The following is a 20,042-nucleotide window of genomic DNA, read 5'->3' on the forward strand; positions in this document are numbered from 1 at the left end:
ATCAAGAAAGGCACCAAAAATAAAACTACGAAAATACATATATAGGCTATATACATATAAAAGCTTCCCGTTCCTATTGTAAATCACAGATTGTATTATGAAATACATTACAGTGTAAGCCACCATCAATATGCCTAACAATATCATGTCACAGTACACATAAATGGCCTAGCTCTCATATGTCATACTCAAAAATAGGATTCTGCCATTGGAATCACCAGCACTATTTCAAACCTCATTTCCCCTGCAAATGATCCTGCAAGCCGGGCATTGAGGCATGTCTGCTCCAGAGGCAATGATCACAGAGAGAGAGGCTACGGCAAAGATTAACTTTTTATAACCCTCACAAACATTACCACCCCCCGGCTCTGTCTGGACACCACAGGCAGATTTTACGCCAGCGAGAGTGCTGTACAATCAAACTCACCAACAAGTACCAATGCGTATTTTAGCACGTGCACAATTAGAATAAATGCATTCTGTCAAGAGAACCCTTCAGATATACAAGTAAGGCACGAGGAAGCTCTTCGGTGACCACAACAACCTCTATCTCAAAAAGAGACAAAGGATCATAGTCAAACTAGGAATGCAAATTTTGTCAGATTCTTTTAACCAGTAACTGACCGCTGGCAATCCTTAAACCAAACATATGACCGCATGTGAATGGTTATTTTGACACTTACAGGAATGCATTTTTGAACGTCATGTTTTCTACTATGCTACCGGACAACATGCCCTTCAAGATCATTCTGAGAAGAAACAATACCAACAAACGGATATGCTACAAATAGATGCATTGAAAATAATGTGGATAATGTAGAAAGAGAACAAGGGGGGCCTGCATACTGCTTTACCCACAGTGCAACAGATGGTCTATAGCCAAGCCTCTAATGCAATTACAATAAACTTAGTTTTCTGTGCTCAGACATATTGATGCTCTACTTATTTTAGAAACTCATCCAATAATGCCGACACTGTCAGTGAGTGCGCTCTGATTCTTAAAGAGACAAAGTTCAAAAATTTGAACACAGCCAAGTTATAAAAGAAAAAAAAAAACACTTTTTTTAAAACTGCATGCAAAGAGACCTTTGCCCTAAGCAGGAACTCTGCAGACAAGTGTTTTCTTTGAAATATTAAATAGCATGGTGATCATGCTACATCTAATAAAAAACAGAAAAAATACAAGCAGGAAGGAAGAGGGGTGTATGGGAAGTGAATGGTGACTGTGAATAACATTTAGCTTTACATCTTCTTTTGTTACAAAATGAGGGTGAATGAATGACCACTGATTTTTTGGGGGATAACTACCCCTTTCCCTTCGAAATGAAAATTCTGCATTGGTTTACTCACCCTGTTGTCGTTTTAAGCTTGTGTGATTTCTAGAGATGCACCGATTGCAATTTTCTTTGCCGATTCCGGTTTCCGATTTTATTATAAGTGAAACCTGCCGATACCGATTTTTGCCGATTCCGATTTTCTATCCACAAACTATAATTGACAGTATACTGTATATAAAACCATATTAACTTTACTTCAATGCACATTCTGTTTATATTGATTACATAAATGATTGAACATTACAATTTCCCCAAATTTCCCTAAATGCAGTTCTCCAAGCTGCATTAAATTACAGAATCTTCTCTTTCCCAAACAACTCTTAAATTGAAGAACTCTGTGACTGAAAAGAAGTACAAATAATAAAATATAACTAAACATGTCACTTAATTTACCTTTTTCATTTTTGTACTCATCTCACAAAAGTCTAAAATAACAATAAAATACTTCAACTTTATTCTCGTCTGTTTCCGTTTATGAAAATAACATTGCTTTATTTCATTTTTTCTGAAATGTAAAATAAATTGTCTTTATCTTGTGTCTGCAGTATTAAACGAAGTGGATTGATTTTTGCTGCAACTTCAATAAAAAAGTGAATTCTACTCTAAAGATGTATATGTAGTTGCATTTTTATGTGTTAGTAAAGAACTCTTTCAGATATATATCACATATATTGGTTGATTATACATTTTTTTATATTTTGGATTTTTTAAAACAAGTAGAAGTCGTGTTGAATGTCACTTTACCTAGGTGAAATTACCACAGTTTTAACGTAAGACAAGCAATCGGGTTGAGTGGAATTTACGTTTGTTTTACACAGAGTCGCAAGACTGACCGGCCGGTCACCGATCCGGCCGATCATACGAAAAACCGGCCGATTCAGGACTCTGGACCGACAATCGGTGCACCTCTAGTGATTTCCTTTCTTCTGCAAATCACAAAAGAAGATATTTTTAAAAATATTGGTACCCAAAAACCTTTGGTCTCCATTGACTTCTATTGTATGGACACAAAAACAATGCAAGTCAATGGGGACCAGCAGTTTTCTGTTACCAACATTTTTCAAAAGATCTTCTTTTGTGTTCTGCAACAGAAAGAAAGTCATACAGGTTTGAAATGACAAGAGGGCGTGTAAATAATGACCAAATTTTCATTTTGAATGTTCCTTTAAGAAGCCCAAATAATGAAGTTCTTCAAATCTCTCCTCTCTTGTCAAAAGTGCTACGTTACCCTCTCGATCCCCCTTTGACCTTTTAGATGTTGGCAGACTCGTGAGCGGCACAGAGGCAGGATGGCCCGTCATTTGTCACCCTGATATCAGCAGTGGGGCACAACATCAGCAGCACTGCATCAAGAACGCAGAAGCAAATTTAACATTCCCAACAACCTCACAAAAGAGAAGAACTCTCTAGTGTGATTTTCTACAAAAAAAGCAATATTTGGTAAACTGCATAATGTCGAGCCTGAAAGTGTGAAACTAAAGGGCAAAAACACTTACAGATTGCATGTGCACACGTTTTATCATGAACACCTGGCTCTCATGTAAGCATCTACGTATGTGAAGCGAGTGAGGTTGCAGACCCATATCATAAAACGTATGGTAATTGAAAGCACAGAACGTGTGTGGAAATGCAGTCAATTTGATTCGGCTGCAAAAGGTCACGCTATTCAATTTACACTCAATGCTGAGTACAGTAGCCGGCAAAACACCTGAAAGCAAATGATCTTATCAGAACCCACTGCATCGCTCTCATCTCACTGGATAAAAGCTATTTGCTGATTACTAAATAAATGCATTATCTTTTACCTTGACTCCCATCTTTTGCCCGTTCCGAGATGCGATGGCTGAGGCTCTACAAGACCTTGACTTATTCTCTTTATACCTTGTGTTTCGTTCCATGTACACCATTAAAATGCTCTCAAACAACAGCCACTAAACCACACGAAACAAGAATACAAGATGTTTTTGAGATGCACAACTTTTCTTAAAGGGGTCATATGACACGGCTAAAACAAATATTATGGTTTATTTTAGATGTAATGCAATGTGTATACACGATTTAAGGTTAAAAAACGCTGTATTTTCCACATACCGTGCATGTTTGTATCTCCTCTTTGCCCCGCCTCTCTGAAACGAGCAGATTTTTGACAAAGCTCATAGCTCTGAAAAGCGAGGTGTGCTGTGATTGGCCAGTTAACCAGTGCATAGTGATTGGTAAAATACTGCAAGCGTGTGAAGGAAATGTAACGCCTCTTACCATATTTGGAACATCAGGTTCCAAAACAATTGTACAGACAGGTACGCCCACCTTACTTGAGTATACATTTGGGCGGTCTTAGTCAAATCATACCACGAACTGACGTAGATTTGTGGGGGTGTGGTTACACGAGGCGTTTCAGGCAGGTCTGGGTGAGCATTTGCTATTGTTCCGAGTCCGACACTTACATTTTTGCAATTTTTCGTGTCTAATACATGTATATTAGACCCTTCGAGCCGGGTAGTTGTAACAGCAACTTATAACACACCAAAAACACAGAAAAACGCGCCATACGACCCCTTTAAAATAGAAATAAACCGCTTAAAGGAATAGTCCACCCCAAAATAAAAATTCTGTCATTATTTACTCACCCTCTTGTCATTTCAAACCTGTATGACTTTCTTTTCTCTGCAGAACACAAATTTTGTGTTATTTTGAAGAACCCTTTGACTTGCAATTCAAAAGAAGTAAATGGGTACCGCCGTTGTTCGCTTTCCAACATTCTTCAAAATATCTTCTTTTGCGTTTTGCAGAGGAAAGAAAAAGTGAATAGCCTTAAAAAGTAAAAGAGGAGTTTTATCATTTAGATATATTAAAGGTATTTCTGCACGTTTCAGCATGCATCAAGTTTCTCTTCTGCAACCCAATCAGTTCATTTGTTGCAGAATGTTTGCATTTTCTTTTCTTTTCAGTTCACCCCTTCATTAAAATCTCACAGACGGCACTAAGCTACGTCCGAAACACCCTGTACCCAGTGCATAAGCTCTGAGAGAACCAGCATTCCTGGAATCCAGAGATCCGCCTCCCCGTGATGTTGAAGTATTAAATAATCCAGGAAACGTCTGTACCAGGCTCACTTTCTCTCTCTCTCGGCCCCAGAGTCGAGCCAGACGCTTGGGGCTTATTGGCTTAGCGTTTCCGGCCAGGTTAGAAAGAGACAGGCCCTGAAAGGCTCTTAAAAGAGATTACCGTCCCCAACTAAAAATAGCCCACAATGGTTATCCCACACTTACAACTGGTGACACATTGCATGCCAACAACGAAATGGGAACATTATTATACGGAGGCATCAAAATACTCTTGAGAGATTGCGTTTGTTTGGACTCGCGCCAAAAAGACAACTCTGCGAAGGCTGCATTTGGATGTCTTGCACGAACATAGAATGCGATTAAATAATTATCAGCATTATGCCAGCCAATGTTAAATCCTTGGCTGGTACTGGTTGTACTGTTGATAGTATATTTATCATGACCAAGATTAAACTTGGCACGGGATCACTGCAAAAGAGCAACTTCCACCGAGAGCTGTCTAAGCCAGACTCGTAAAACGGATTTAAAGGGCTGGCCACTGTGTCCAAGGAAAACCCCGTTTGTAACCCGCCCGCAAACATGGAAAAAAGCCCCTCGTGTGACAGCACCTGTGGTGCTCCAGTTCTGGGTAGCGACTGTCAGATGACACTTACTACAGAGACCTGGCAGAACACCCTGCGTCTCCGAGCAAAGGAAAGAAAACCGTGTTAAAGCAGCGCGAGCATGTACAAACAGGAACGCGCATACACCGGAGATGTGTTAAGATCAAAGCTTAAGGTAATGCATACCGGTGGCTTGAAGGAATTAGATAAGATTTGTAATCCGATGTAAAGTGTTCGTGAAAAATAATCAAGAACATCGCAGCATTCAAATATTTTCAGATGATGCTCTGCTAAGATTAAACTGGTTTTAGGATGAGCATCAGGTGGTTCAGAGTACAATATGAACGTATACACATAGAGAGATGAAAAAAGCATGCACAGGACAGGGAGCAAGTGTGCGAGAGACCCAGAGAAGGAGAAAACGCAAGGAAGCAAAGCAACCAGCAGTAGATGTTAACTTGCTTCTGTAAACATGCCCCGCGGGGACTATTTTCCAACTGCAGGAGATGTAACCCTCCCTCTCCTCTGTCCCTCATCCTCACGCTCTCTTGCATCTATCCTTCCCTTCATTACAAAGTGACTACGAGTGAATATATTTGCTTGTGCCCGCTGGAATTCAGGTTTTCTCTATGGCTGCCTGACAAGTTTCACAGCCAAAAGACTTCAGTGGCATAGAGCGAACAAGGTCTCTTATTGATGAAAACAACCATTAAATAATTACATTAGTGCTAGCATCATATTCATTTAGATGAATATGTATATCTATGCCAGCAGAGTATTTATGTTCTACTCGATGACCTACATATACTGTATGAAATATACCAGCTACTACGGGTGGCTTTGGATGAAAGCGTCTGTTAAATGATTTAACGTGAAGGTAAACATAAAACAATCATGCAGCAATGTTAATGTGAAAATTTATGAAATGCTTAATCTAATTGGACTATTTTGGGGGAATTTGATGTAAAAAGATTGTAAAAACTAAATGCGAAACTTGGCATCAGTGCAAAACAGCTTCACATTATGTAAAACATAAAGCAGTAAATTATTTATATTTTTGGTTAATAATTAAGCAAAATCGGCTATTTATCAAGTCAAACTTATTCTTAAGGTATAATATAAGGTAAATGAAATATATACAGTATATAAGTATTTATAAGTTGAGCTGTCGGGTATAATTTCTTATGAAATGTCGGTTTGACATAATTTGACTTGAAAAGAAATTGAATTCCGGCATTCGAACCCCTTATGAGGTATTTCACAGCAGGCCTGTCTACTGTTAGCTACAATACAAAAACAGCAATGCAATATAAACAATATAGCAAAATCTTTACTCATTTCTACCATTGCACAGCATAAACCCTCATACCACACCTGTAAAATGCCAATAAAAACCCCAACATAATTCACATTATGATTCATTCTTAAGCAACAAAATCACTATGATTAAATAATAAGTTATGTGGCGTCTAAAAACCACCAACGACAACAAAAGACAAACAAGACAAAAGCAGCCTAACAATCTACCTGATTTTGAGTGGGCTGACACCAAAGTACATGCAAACTATCTGCACTTTAAGAGGCGAGCCGGGGAAACAAGCTGAAGTGTCGAGCGAGTGTGTGTGCGTGTATACGTGCGTGCGCGTTTCATAAGTGTTCACTTGAGGAAATCACATTATACAGCACAATATGATAATATGCTTGGCCCAGCTGAACTGGTGCCGCTAAACTGATGGTGTGTTTTCAAATGTCAGCATATATTTGCAAATTAAAAATGCGAAGCCATCAGCAGCCACCGTTACCGCTATGTGTGCACGTCCCTCTGTGCGGATGTGCTTATGGGTGTGTTTTCCTGTCTTCTGAGATATGTACATTTGATCCAGGAATGCAACGGAGCAATTTTATCAATCACTGTTCCCTGCCGGGTTTCAGCGGGCGGCGACGGCTGTTTGATAGATTTACAAATTACCAGACAAGCAAGGAGCGAACGGGCCCCTGTTTACATGCGTGTGTACGTGAGATTTATTTCAGTGATTAATCTGCAGGGACGCGGAGGCGCGTAGACGTCCTCTTCCCACCCCCAACGTACACGCACAAACACCCACTTTGGCTCGTGCCCAACAGCTGGCAAGGAGGTCAATGTCTGGTCAAAGTTTTAGCCGGTCATCACTAGCCGTGTTCACCTTACAGAGCACAGCCTGTGCTTTCACACCACGACCATGTTGTAATTCCAAACACTCGCTGGCAGCGTGTTTGGATATAAACATCACACGACCCCACCGCAAAGCCCTTATTGGATGACCTAATACAGTACGGCCCTTAACAGGGAGTTATTTTGACTAGGTGTCAAGTGCCCTTAAAATAAAGGCTGCGGCAATCACTTGGAGTCAGGGAGTGTACCATTCCACACATCGTCCGTACAGCAGAGAGAACAGCGAGAACTCCTGCCTGGATTCAGAGCTAAAGGCCATCCAAAAAGTCAGCATGCTGTACTCGAATCACCTGTTTACCACGCTACACGTGAAGGCTCCAATGAGAGAGCAAGGTGGGAAAGTTAGTATTGAGCCCGAAGCTCTGCTTAAGTGCCCTTTACCGTGTTTTGGTCACAGAGCTGCTGGAGATGAGGGCAGAGCTGCACTGAACTACTCGATTTAACGATTTTATTTTGGTGACTTCATCATCAGTGTGTAGCTTTTATACTTTTTTCATTTTGCTGCTCATTCAAAACTCTGCATAAACTAACCAGTTCATGTCAAATGAGGAACTTTTTGCATACCATAGTACTCTATATGAATACCATAGTCAACATACACTCTAACCTAGCGTTGGGTCAAAGAGGCACAAACCCAGCCACTGGGTTATAAAGTAACCAATGCTGGGTTGTTTTAACCAATTGTTGGGTCAAATATAAACATTTTCTGAGCTAATTTAACCCAACGCTTGGGTTTGTCCCTTATCGACCCAACGCTGGGTTGAAAATAACAGCATTTTTTAGACTGTAGCAAATACAGCCATGGAAAAAATGAAGAGACCATTCCAAATGTTCATGTAATCAGCATTTAAATAAATAAAATCAAACCTCAGGAGTGACTCAAAGTCATCAAACAGCAATGTGAAAGACTGACAGCATGACAAGACACATGAAAACTGTGATATACTGTAAATCAAGATTCACGTATAAAATACATTTTCTTATCTTTTTCTAAATACATGTGCAAACTTTACTGTTGTATTGCTTAAAAGTGAATATGAACTTATTTTCTTTGCAGTACTTGAGAAAAAATGTTTCTCCAGTTTTCATTTTCTGTAAATAAATGCAAATAGAAACATTATTTTTATTTGAAATTTGGGAGAAATATTGTTAGTAGTTCACAGAATGAAACAAAAATGATCATTTTACCTAAACACATACCTATAAAAGGTAAATTCAGAAAAACTGAAAATAATCTTAAAATGGTCTCTTAATGTTTTCCGTGGCTGTATATGCCATAGTACCATTGTGTCTTAAAATAGCCTACTAAGTGCTACCGACTCATACAATGCTTCAAATATTCTTTGAAAAAGAAAGGAAAACATCCAAGTGAAAAATTTAAACAGTAATTGTTTCGTGTAGGTTCTGCAAAGGACACACTATTATGTAGCAACCCTGGATAACCTTTGACCAGTGCCTAAAAGAGCAAATCTATTTAACCCAAACCATAGTATAACTTGACTGAGTGCTTCTAACTTCCCCACGGCCCTGTTCCTATGAGAAGAGCTGGCGGTGACAGGCTGACCGGGCTGTCAGGCCCTCTCCCAGGGCCAGAGCAGGCTGCCTGTTGGCCCCCGCCTCCAGAGATCCATTTTAGCCCCTGAAATGGACTTGATAACTAGGACTAAACTGCCACTAAAAGGCAAAAGCCGTCACGTCATGCAAAATCTCTAGGCTGCATTTCTCTGTCCGCTGCTATCGCTCATTTTCATCTGCCTGCCGGCTTGCCCCGCACGGCCCTACAATAGTAGAACATCATGTACAAGATGTCAAGAAAGCGTACGACAAGAAATACTGAATCGTAACGATAAGAAAAGCTTTGCGAGCGTGAATTCAAGTTCGTGTGGCATACTTAGTACTGGTTCGATCAATACATAAATGTAATTGTCTATTGTAGCATCTTTTAGTCATCCGTGTGTGCGGCCTGGTTTTTGCGTGGCCGTTTGAGTGTGTGAGATCAGACGGGTTGCCAGGCCACCCATTACTATACTGCAGTCACACAACATTGCCAGTTGTTCAGATGAGTGCGGAGGAAGGATGAAAAACTTCTGCCAACTGGCTTTGCAAAAGAGCTGGCCATTTATTAACCTGTCTCGACTCTGCTCTTGGGCGCTGTACTGACCCACATAGGCCAGTATCAAAAATGCATATTGGCACATCACGTTCCAACTCTGATCTAGGAGGAACTGCTTTTACCACCTTGTGTTTAAAGTTGCCCCAAAAATAAAAATGATCATCATTTACTCACCCTCATGTCATTCGAACCCTGCATTACTGTAATTGTCTTTATACTATATTAAATATGGCGCTCTTTGGTCGTATTTGACATTGGATGCTTGGATATTGTGCCTCGCATCCCTCGTGTTTCACAAAAGAAAAGCTAAAATGATTGTATAATGCTGGTAAATTCATACTTAGAAACGAAAATGTCTAGTATAATGCAATGTAAGTCGCTTTGGATAAATGATCACTTTACCTGTGGACGCCGCCTATGTCATTCACGTGCACCCACACGCAATATTATTTTTATCCAGTGTCTTGTTCTGTAATTGCTGGACCTCTTAAAACCATTCTCCAACCTTTAGGGGTCTCAACGCCACATGATACATGTAAATGGTTCACACAACCCTATAGGAATGTGCAAGAATACCGCGCCCTTTCACACCATGACACAAAACACCAAAACGTGCCCTTGTGAAAGACCCTGCACTATATTTCCCACCACTCAGAGCAATGCGGCATTATCATTTCTCTTCCCTATCTGCTCAGATAAGACATAATGAACCAGTCCTGGCTCTGCCTGCCTTGTTTTAGCCGGCCCAGTTCTTTTCCTATGGACTTTGCTTTCTGTGTCAGTGACGGAGAAGTGCAAGTGTAACAGGTTTCAAGTTCTAACTCTTCCTTTTTTCCACATGACAACACTGGACAGGGACAAACTGGTTTAGAAGTTGCATATTTAGACCAGAGGTTCTCAAATCTGTACTGGATGCCCATTTTATATGTCTGCCTTATTTTATAAACCGGATTCAACCATCAACTCCTCAGGGAAAAAAATCTATAAACCGAACTGATAAGGGAGGCGAAATGCGCAGCGCTGTAGGAACGACTGCTTTAATATAAGATACAACAGCTGAACTTAAACAAGGGACAAAGGTTGGGTGCTTATCATAATACCTCACCCCAAGCATGCTTATTTCTACCTTCTAAATTTGTAAAACACCATTCATGAACAGCACTGGCGGATTCAACACTCACAATAAATGTAAGACTGCACAGACAGAATATAAATAATATAAAAATAATAAAAAAGCAAAATGAGCATCTTTACCTCAAAGAAGTTTGACACTTCATTGCCATACTGACTGGAAATGATTTCTGATTGGTCGCTGTACCACTTGAGTCCACCCAGGAAGCTATCTGCATCGAGGTCACTGACATCCAGCTCAGAAAGATCAAGCTCAGGCAGGTCAGGGCAAAGGGGTTGGTCTTCACCAACCAAGGCAGCACACTGGAAGATAAATGAGTTGAACATGTGTTAATTATACATCTTTATAGACCGTTTCATCGGTTGTGTGCGCGCACGCACCTGACCCCCAGTTAACTTCCGGTCTGTGATTGGCTAGCGTCTAATAATATAACTATTCATTTTTTATTTATTTATGTTCATATTCATTTGTATTATTATTTTACTTTATAATAATTGTATTAAATAAACGATTTGTTGAATTTTGTTGTATGTTCATTTTATTAAATAAACAATTTGTTGAATGGGTCCTGTAGTTCGGTCACATTTAAACAAACAATCTGTACGGTACATTGACATCTAGCGGTTGAGAAGTCCAAATTATTACAAATATTGGAGAGACAAGTTTAGCCAAGTAACAGTTCTTCTCGGTTTCTTTTGATTGTTATCAGAAATAATCTACAGGCACTCTTTTGTTTGTGAATGTGTACCGGAATTTCAGGTGGGTTCACAAAAGTGTGCATGCGCTGTAACGTTTGTTTATGTTGTTAAGATGAAACTGTCTATTGAAAGTTTATTTAGAAGCATAGCTGCTCAATTTCCTAATAATCAAAAGCAAAAAGCAGAGATCTTGTGGACAGAATGTGAACTTAAATTTGCGATTTCCATGATTTAGCCTTCAGAAAAAATCCAGCAATAAGAACGACCAACAATATAGATATGTCATGATAAGCAGTGTTTTGCAAATACCTTGATGTTTTAAGAGGAGACATTGATATTATATATAACATCTAAATTAGATCAATTTTAAATTAAAGAAAGATTCTAACTTGGAGGCAATATGGCAGTTCAGGCAGTCTGCCATTTGAGACGAGAGAATGTTACAAAAGAAAGGCAGTTCCTTGAGCACACCATATGATGGTACACATCTGTTAGCATTATTCAGGTCTTAAATATCAAGTAAAACGTACAATAAGAAATGCTGAACCTCAACCAGAGAACTAGTTGAGCATGAAAAAAAACTAAAACAGTACCTTGGTAAACACTGACACACTTTAATTTGATCAACATTTCCTTCTTTACACACAAAATGTAGGTATTGCCCATCAGCATTCCCCATCCTTCAAAACTCTGCACCTGTAAGTTTAACGAACCAACAACTGTACATGTATCACAGCTGTGATAACGTTATATTTCTAAGCTCATTTTTTTAAATACCCGAAAACCCCGATGGTTACCATTAGATATTTAAAATCCGCCAGACAAAACCCTAATGAAGACAAAAAAGATGAAAAGCCACATACGTAACATTTTTCTAAGTAACTCTACTCACACATGTTTACGTTGTATCAGCTGTTTAGGAAACCGGAACATAATCAACCAGTAAACATACAATTCTGTGATTGGTTGCGGAGGAGCCGGGGCGGGGCGTCGTAGGGAAGAGCGCGATAGCCACGCCCTCCGCCGGGCAAGAATATTCCCACTGCATTATTGTCAATGGGTATATTGTCATAGACACAAAGTGTCGGATAAAACAATCTAAAAAAAAAAGTTATCGATGCGCACAGGCGTATATAGAGTTTTGACAGACGGAGGAGGGTGCTGTGGAGTGGTGTTTGTGTGACTAAACACGTCGAGAAAAGTGAAAATATATTTTTGTACTATCTTCGAAATGCGTTTCCGTTGGTGCGCGATTTAACTATTGATATCTACTGACAGTTTAGGGCATGTATGCACTGTCCCAGCAGTCAAAGAAATGAACCAATATAAGAGAATCGCGTGCCATAATACACTGCTATCTGATGTTATGTCTTTGGATTTATTTATGACACAAATCCTGTTGTCGCCGGGCAAGCTATGGAAACCGGTTACATCTAAGGTAGTGATAAAGCGCACCTGATAAAATGGAAAGCAACGTCTGCGTGGTCTAAGTCCCTTTTCTCTCAAAAATACAGACAGGCTTAACCGCGAGCACACGCAGAGCGACTCGATGGCACGTATGAGTAGAATTAAAGCCGAAAAGCAATTTGCTGATGCGTGTACGTGGAATTATGCTCCGAGACATTTAACTAACATGAAAACGTGTATAGCAATACAACACATGCATAGCTTGCAAGCCAGACGGGTGCTTAGAGAGCAGCGATGTTTTGTGGAATAATGCGAGTAAAGAAAAGTTTTAAAGACCGAACATAAAGACGTTGCTTTATGAATAACTAATGGTACGTGTGCATCTGTAGGCTACCATAAACGAGACAGCACGCGGATAGATAGATAGATAGATAGATAGATAGATAGATAGATAGATAGATAGATAGATAGATAGATAGATAGATAGATAGATAGATAGATAGATAGATAGATAGATAGATAGATAGATAGATAGATAGATAGATAGATAGATAGATAGATAGATAGATACTACATTGCGTATACTCTCACATTACATTGAACGTCGACAAATGCCTAAAACATGCTTTACGTTAACTTCCCTATGAGGCAACACACAAGAACGAATAATTACATGTAGAAACTATCGTCTAATATTTAATTCCCGTTAGAAAAAAAGCAAGCTCTTTGGAACGAGGGCTTGGTAAATGAAAAGTAAATGAGGTTTGTCATCAACCGTTTCCATCTGAAACCCCTGTATACCGTTTTCTCCTGTGATAAGATGCTGCACATACTGTATCCTCCAACACGCGCTCCGCATGCATAGCGTGCACATAGCCCTCTGTAGGCTGTGTCTAAAAGAAAAAGTTTCAATGTACAATACCTGACGCGAGAACATATTAGTAATTCCAGCGCATCGGTAGTGGGACTAGACTCTCACTGGAGCAGATACCTGTCTCATCATCACCTGCGTTACAGCGAGCGAGCGCACTCCATCCACCGGCATGTCAACACAATTCTCCACGTCTGTCACTGTTCAGCTCCGACACAGCTTGAGATGATCACGCGCTATAACCAGATCAACCATTGCATACATGATTTCTGCCAAAATAATAGACTTTCTCACAACCCGGTATATTCCCGTGCATTCGGAGTTCCGGTATCTTCCGCGCAGAATATATGATCGGACGAGTGCACATAACGGTAACTTGGACGTTCTTAGGCGCTCCGTCTTTCCGCAAAATGCGCTCCAGCCCTGGAAAGCAAGTTCTCACCTCTAGTTCTCTCCACACCGAATCCTGATTACACCTGTCCCACGCCATCCAGCCCCTGAATGACGGTATACGAAAAAACAAAAAAAGAAATCACAGACGGAAAATGACAAAATCCACTTGCTCCGGACCGCGCTCATACAGGGAAGCGCCCCTCACTGACAATGAACCGAGGGCACCTGTCTTACAACTGCTTTCCATCACATGACAAAGCTATTAAAAGTAGGCAGGGGAGTGACTCCCCTTCGCCGTTACTCGCCAATGACGTACTGTAAAGAGGGCGGGGTCTGGGACGCGCATAGTAAATCTTTCCCAGTTATAAAACCGCTCGCACCTCTCTGTGCGTGCCCCTATTGCAACGACTACGATGTGTAGCGCAACCTGTTTCTGTGCTTTTTTATAACCCGTCATGTTACATGTTTACAGCATGCTTTGTTCTCCTCTTTAAAAAGATAAAGCAAAGTGCAGTACACCGTATTACTGATCAAATGGGAAAAAAGCGCACAAGCAAGTTTAAAAGTCTAATCTGCCACACAGGTCAGTGGAATCAGAATTTGCTGTGGAACAATTTCACGACTCGGTCGGGACTTTTCACCCATAAGCGCATCCATCAGATATGCTGGTATTTCTAATATCATGCAATTATATTTGCGCCGCTTAAGAAAAGCTTTTAATCCTAATTACTTTCGTTCACCGGAGTAAACAATCGCCGGAGGCCTCTTTATTAAACAAATCTGCGCCGGTGTCGCTTATCTTCAAACATTACGAACGGAAAAGAATGTGAATAAATGAAATATGATACACGGGTTGGTTATACTGTATGAGAACGCGGTCGATATGCCGTGAGGACTGTGATGGTTCACGGAACGCTTTGAATCTACACAGCTCCGAGGCATTACTCGAATGCTCACATGTCACAGAACAGTGTGTGTGAGGGGAGGTGCTGTGTGTGGAAATACTATGCTGTCTATATACGCCAGACTGACACAGGGTCCGAGCTCACTTTATGCAGTTTCACATTTAGCGTTGCGGTCCGCGTCCTGCACATATTTATTCATGCTCTTTAAGTCATGCGTCCCAACATTGAGAAGTCGCAAATCGAGCAACATGATGGACTTAAGAGTCCTAACAGCTTGAGATAATATGTAATACGCTCAAGGCGGATTTTCTCCCTCTCTCAAACCCAGTAGGCGACGAAGTCCTAACAGTCAGGGGCAGTCAGGGGCTGTTCTGGGGTCAGTGGATATTGGGAGTTTAGCCCAGACCTCTGCGCAAAGCACATTATGAAATCGAAAACACCAAGGATGCATTCCTTACCTGTCGAGCGATGTGCGTTTACGCTATTATGTTAAATAAAGTGTTGTCTTTTTAAACTTCTATCGCGCGTTGTGACATTGAAGTGGCTCGAGCGATTCCAACCAGAAGGCTTCAGAAGATCTGACGTGATTTCCGGCGAGGGAAGGTGAGCGGTGGAGTTTGCGCGTAACATTGCTGTCTGAATTTTAAGGCCAGTTGGAGTGAATGACTTTACAAAGTTACCTGACATGAAAGCCCAAAGGGAAAGGTATTAATATTGGGGGATTGAGGCAGGAGGAAGATGTGTACAGTGTCAACAATTCATGTGTACCAAACACGCTTACAGGGAACAGAAAACACGACGTTTGTAGATAGTCAAAACAAACCGCATCGCAGCTTGACCACCTGTGACCGCCCACTTCAGAGAGATGGAGGCCAATTGAAATTCAACATATTCAACATTTCTCTCTCTCTCCCTCTCTCTCTCTCTCTCTCTCTTTAATGATGATCTGAATCTTTTCTTTATGGCAATTAAGAAATAGCAAGCTAAATATGTTGCGATTTCCTTCAAATGGTTTTTGACTTGTTTTCCCTTTCTTTTACTTACTGATAGATAAACTTTTCCAAAAGATATATTCTTTTCCAGACAAAAATAGTCTACAAACCTGTCACAAGCAGTTCATGGTGGTATTCTAAGTGTATTGTTCACAAATAATACAACCTTTTATTCTTGTTTTATGTTGTAAATATATAAAAATATATAAAATGATCATCTCTCTGTTAAAAGACATATTTAAAAAGACAAGGCGTCGGTCTGTAAACGTAAGTTCCACTTGTGCTTGGGAATGCACATTAAAGCTAGGGTGGATAAGGGCTTAGACACTGTAAAACATTTATTAACATGGACTTGGAGGCAGATTTGGGGCAAACCCTGGGAGCTTACCTTGCAGTTTGAAGGCATCTGTGCTTATATTTGCAAAGCTATTTTGCGGGAAATACTCCCACAATGTTTCGCACTTGATTTGAAGACAGAAACAACAAACAAAACAAACATATGACACGTTTTGCACAATGGCACTGTTTTTAATTCGGTGCTCATAACTGCCAGTTAAATTAGCCACAGATGGATATTGGAAATGGTGGCAGGAGATGAATCATCTTTGAACAGAAACAGAAAAAAACTGGAGATAGACTCAAAAAGTCAAATCTGGCATCAGAACCAGAGAGTGAAGTGATAGAATTAAAAGGGATAAACAAAAGACTCAAAGATGTATAATTTAGTCTTCATATCTGCCAGTGGAATTGCAGTCACAGAGAAGTGAAAAAGAATGCACTGGCGAACACATCTTTTTCCGGCAGTCCGGAAAACACTTCGGAAATCAGTAACTTCGGATGATCAATAACAGATGACCACATGCCTCTATTCGTAAGCTTCACTTGACAAAGTTACGTGTCTTATCAAAGACGTCCTCCACAAATTGAGAAAACCAGATGAAAGCTACTTGAAGGAAAATAAGAGCCTCTAAAATACACTTAACTAAAAATGCATCACCTCGCCACACAGCATACCACGGATACAATAAAACCCAAAATAATAGCAGCAAATGGAACACAGTTCCTCTGAAAGGAAGTCATCTTGAGAGAGGAATCAAAGAAAGCTATTCAGCCTAGTCCATCAGAACAAAAGCCTTTCTATTGACGAATTCAGCCATTTCACAGAAGGTTTGGAGTGTGGCCGATTGCTACCTTGGAGGGCCCGGTGTGTATTATTGCAGTAAATGGCATAGCAAGGCTGGGTCGTGCTAGCCAGGGCTCAGCTATGAAATTGGAAATAACAATGGTGAAACAAAACAGCATATCCACACGAAGGACATAAGTCAAGAGAAGAGTATGGGCTCAGTAGGAAAACCCGGCGATATTTTGCGGAGAGAAATCTTGACATGCCAAAGCCAAAGCCTGTGGACAAAAATATCACGGTCACGCAAAAAGAGCTGTGGTTCGCTGTCAGAACAGCATATGTGAAAAAGCCTCCTGCATCCGAGTCTGTTATTAAGGCATGTTAGAATCACTATGCAGTCATGAAAGATGCATGGGGAAAAACACGTGTCTGGCAGAAAGACGAGCGCCGGCGAGAGCATGTTTACAAGCTCGGGAATGACACGCTGTTCGCTTGGATTATTTTAAGACGTTTGCACGATTTGTCAGGAGGTGAAGGGCAGTGAAATAAACAGAATTAAATCGATTGAAACCGCGGCATCCGAAACGCCACACTTGTTATCGGCATTAAAATGGAGGGGATGAAAGACGCATTAGCGAATGTTCTTATGAAGTCCTGGTATGATTAGAACTAGAACTCCCTTTGTGTGAGAAGATGAGTTTGCCTCTCTTACTCTCTCAGCAGTGGCGGCATGGTCGGGAAGAATTAGGTCACTGTTCGAGCGCCGCGCCTGCAAGAAACTCTATGTTTAAACCGTATCGTGAAATGGTGAAAGAGGTGCACAGGTAGAAATGTTATCGCGCACTGCCCAAGCCTAATTATTTTCAGAAAGATAAAGCCAACGTGCGATCTGTTGGCTTGCATATGGGGTGGAACTAATCCGAAAGCCCTTACACAATCATAAAAAAGACTGTATCATCATCTTTTTTTCCCCTTACAGAGGGAATTTCTCCTATATGACACACCACCCCCCAAACTGTCGTAGCATACCTGGGTTTCAAGGTAGAAACAAAACAGTTGATTGCGTTTCGTGCATACCCCATGCTTCTTAAAATGTAGAATGAGAATTCACAGACGGTTAAGAAACATAAACAAAATGGATGGTTATTAACCATCAAGATATTAACCATTTATGAATTTTAAAGTCAACTGATGATGAACCAAAGTGGCACCAACCTGAACAGACAAACCTCACAAATAAAATACCTGCAGAAAAATCTCTTGACTTCAGTAATGTAACCATTTAGAACAGCGAAAAATCTGAATATTATACAAAAACTTTGATGAAACTTCGTTTGCTAATATTCTCATTATCCTCCTGCGATCCTTAAGCGGTTTCATTTCATATTTACCACAAAAACTGGGCTTTCCAGTGAGAAACGCTAACCATAAGAAAATGCAGAATGCGTGTATGAATTACTGTCTGGGCCTGCGGTTTATGTTCATTAAATTGTCCCTGAATGGATAACCACAAGAACCATTTTCACGGTGAGATGGGGTTTCTTTGACTTCAGCAATGTTCTACAGAGTGGTTCCCAGGCCTTGGTTAACAAATATCTATCTAGCAAGCTACTAATGTTGTGACACATGAAGTCTACGGAGGATGGTTTGGTACTTTAAAGTAGTAGAGGAGAGAGTCGTGGCCCAATTGGCCTCAAAAGCAGTCATGCAGTAAAGTGCCAGCTCCACAATTCCCATGTAATTAAGGTAGAGATGGTTGGCTGATTCGGTGCTTGTAGTTTTCAGTGAAATTTTTGAGCTGACAGCATGACTGGGAAAAAGAAATGTCCGCACGTGTGGAAAAATGAATGAAATCGAATTAAATTAGTAAACGCTTTTCTTGTTGGTTAACAGCGGATCTGAGATCTATGAAAAAAAAACGCTTCGTTCACACGCTCAATAGAGACTAGGCAGTGTACAATGATGCGTGCAATGTAAAGTACAAAAACAGTACACATTTAAAAAGAAAAAGAAAATGTTAGTCGTGCAAAGTTAAACGAAATACAAAGTGAAAAAAAAACTGCTTTATAAAGTTGCTTGCAAATGAATTGTGAAAGAACAGAAATTGTTTACCTGACCCTCAACTTTTAACCAAACTCGCTCAGTAATTTTTCAGCTGCAGTTCTTGGCACCATAACGGCTATATTCAGAAACAGTCGCTCATTGTGGAGGTCCATCCCTTTATTCTCTCTGGAGACCACCGGCAGGCTTGTCAGTACGGTAAACAGGATTTATCATCCAGATGACGCAGGCAATTAGAGAGTAATTGGCATATCATCTGGACACGAGGAAAGATGATACAACGGAGATATGCAAGAGCAGTTACAATGACCAGCAAACGGAAACATTTTCGAAGAAATGCTGAGGATGTTTGTTTGGAGATATGCGAGACATTCACATTACTGTTAATGGTACATCATGATATTAATATGCACAAGCAAAGGCATAAACTCTAAGGGTTGTTTCAACACATTGTTGGGTAAAACATGGACGAAAACAAACCGTTGGGTTATGAACTAACTGATGCTGGGTTGTTGTTGCCCAATCATGGGTTGAAACAGCCCAGCGTAGGTTAACACCTAACCCACTGGTTGGCTTTGTCCGTATTTTACCAACAATAAGTTGAAACAACCCAGCATTTTTAGTTTGCAGGAATCACAGTGCCATACTTTTTTAACAATTTGTCCGTTTTAGTGGTGTTTGCCAAGATAAAAATCATCATTCATATTGCTTTAAACAAAGAAAAAACGAAATATTATGCTTTCATATTGCATATTGCAAGTATAGTGTTTGTGTTATTGAGTACACATGCTCTATTATTTTCTAAAAGATCAGATTTATTTCTGGACTTATCAGATTTTCACCAGGCGGTTGATACGATAGACAACAAAATCCCATAGATTTACATTGCAGGGGGACTTGAGGGTGGGTTCTTGTGATCTGGGCCAAGCAACTGCTATTTCTTACACCTAAGCAACCGACCACCCTGTTGGGAACATTTTCATTGGACCAAAAACACCACTGACATTTTCTTCAGTGGATGTACAAATCTAGTTTGTTCTGCTTTATGCAGTTCGAAGCTGATGTGTGTTTTCTGGCGGTCGGACTAAAGCCCTGGCTGCTTTGAAATGCAATAAGCATTTCATCTGATAA

The 20,042-nt window shown here is 40.3% G+C and overlaps 1 protein-coding gene across 8 annotated transcripts in view; it reads right to left on the reverse strand.

Annotated features, from left to right (window-relative positions):
- Positions 1 to 20,042, reverse strand: part of ppargc1a (peroxisome proliferator-activated receptor gamma, coactivator 1 alpha) — a 332,603-nt gene that overhangs the window by 24,267 nt on the left and 288,294 nt on the right. For 4 of the 8 annotated variants that reach the window (XM_057334902.1, XM_057334870.1, XM_057334897.1 and 1 more), the window contains exons 1-2: positions 13,880 to 14,070; positions 10,584 to 10,763 (exon numbers count right to left, since the gene is read on the reverse strand). In XM_057334902.1, coding sequence (XP_057190885.1) covers positions 10,584 to 10,763; positions 13,880 to 13,927 — 228 coding nt within the window. In that variant the 5' untranslated portion in view covers positions 13,928 to 14,070. Of the gene's footprint in view, positions 1 to 10,583; positions 10,764 to 13,488; positions 13,851 to 13,879; positions 14,071 to 20,042 lie in introns of those variants that run through there. The other 4 variants (XM_057334863.1, XM_057334855.1, XM_057334887.1 and 1 more) reach the window with 2 other exon arrangements.

This window comes from Triplophysa rosa, linkage group LG1, assembly GCF_024868665.1.
Source record: "Triplophysa rosa linkage group LG1, Trosa_1v2, whole genome shotgun sequence".
Lineage (NCBI taxonomy): Eukaryota > Metazoa > Chordata > Actinopteri > Cypriniformes > Nemacheilidae > Triplophysa > Triplophysa rosa.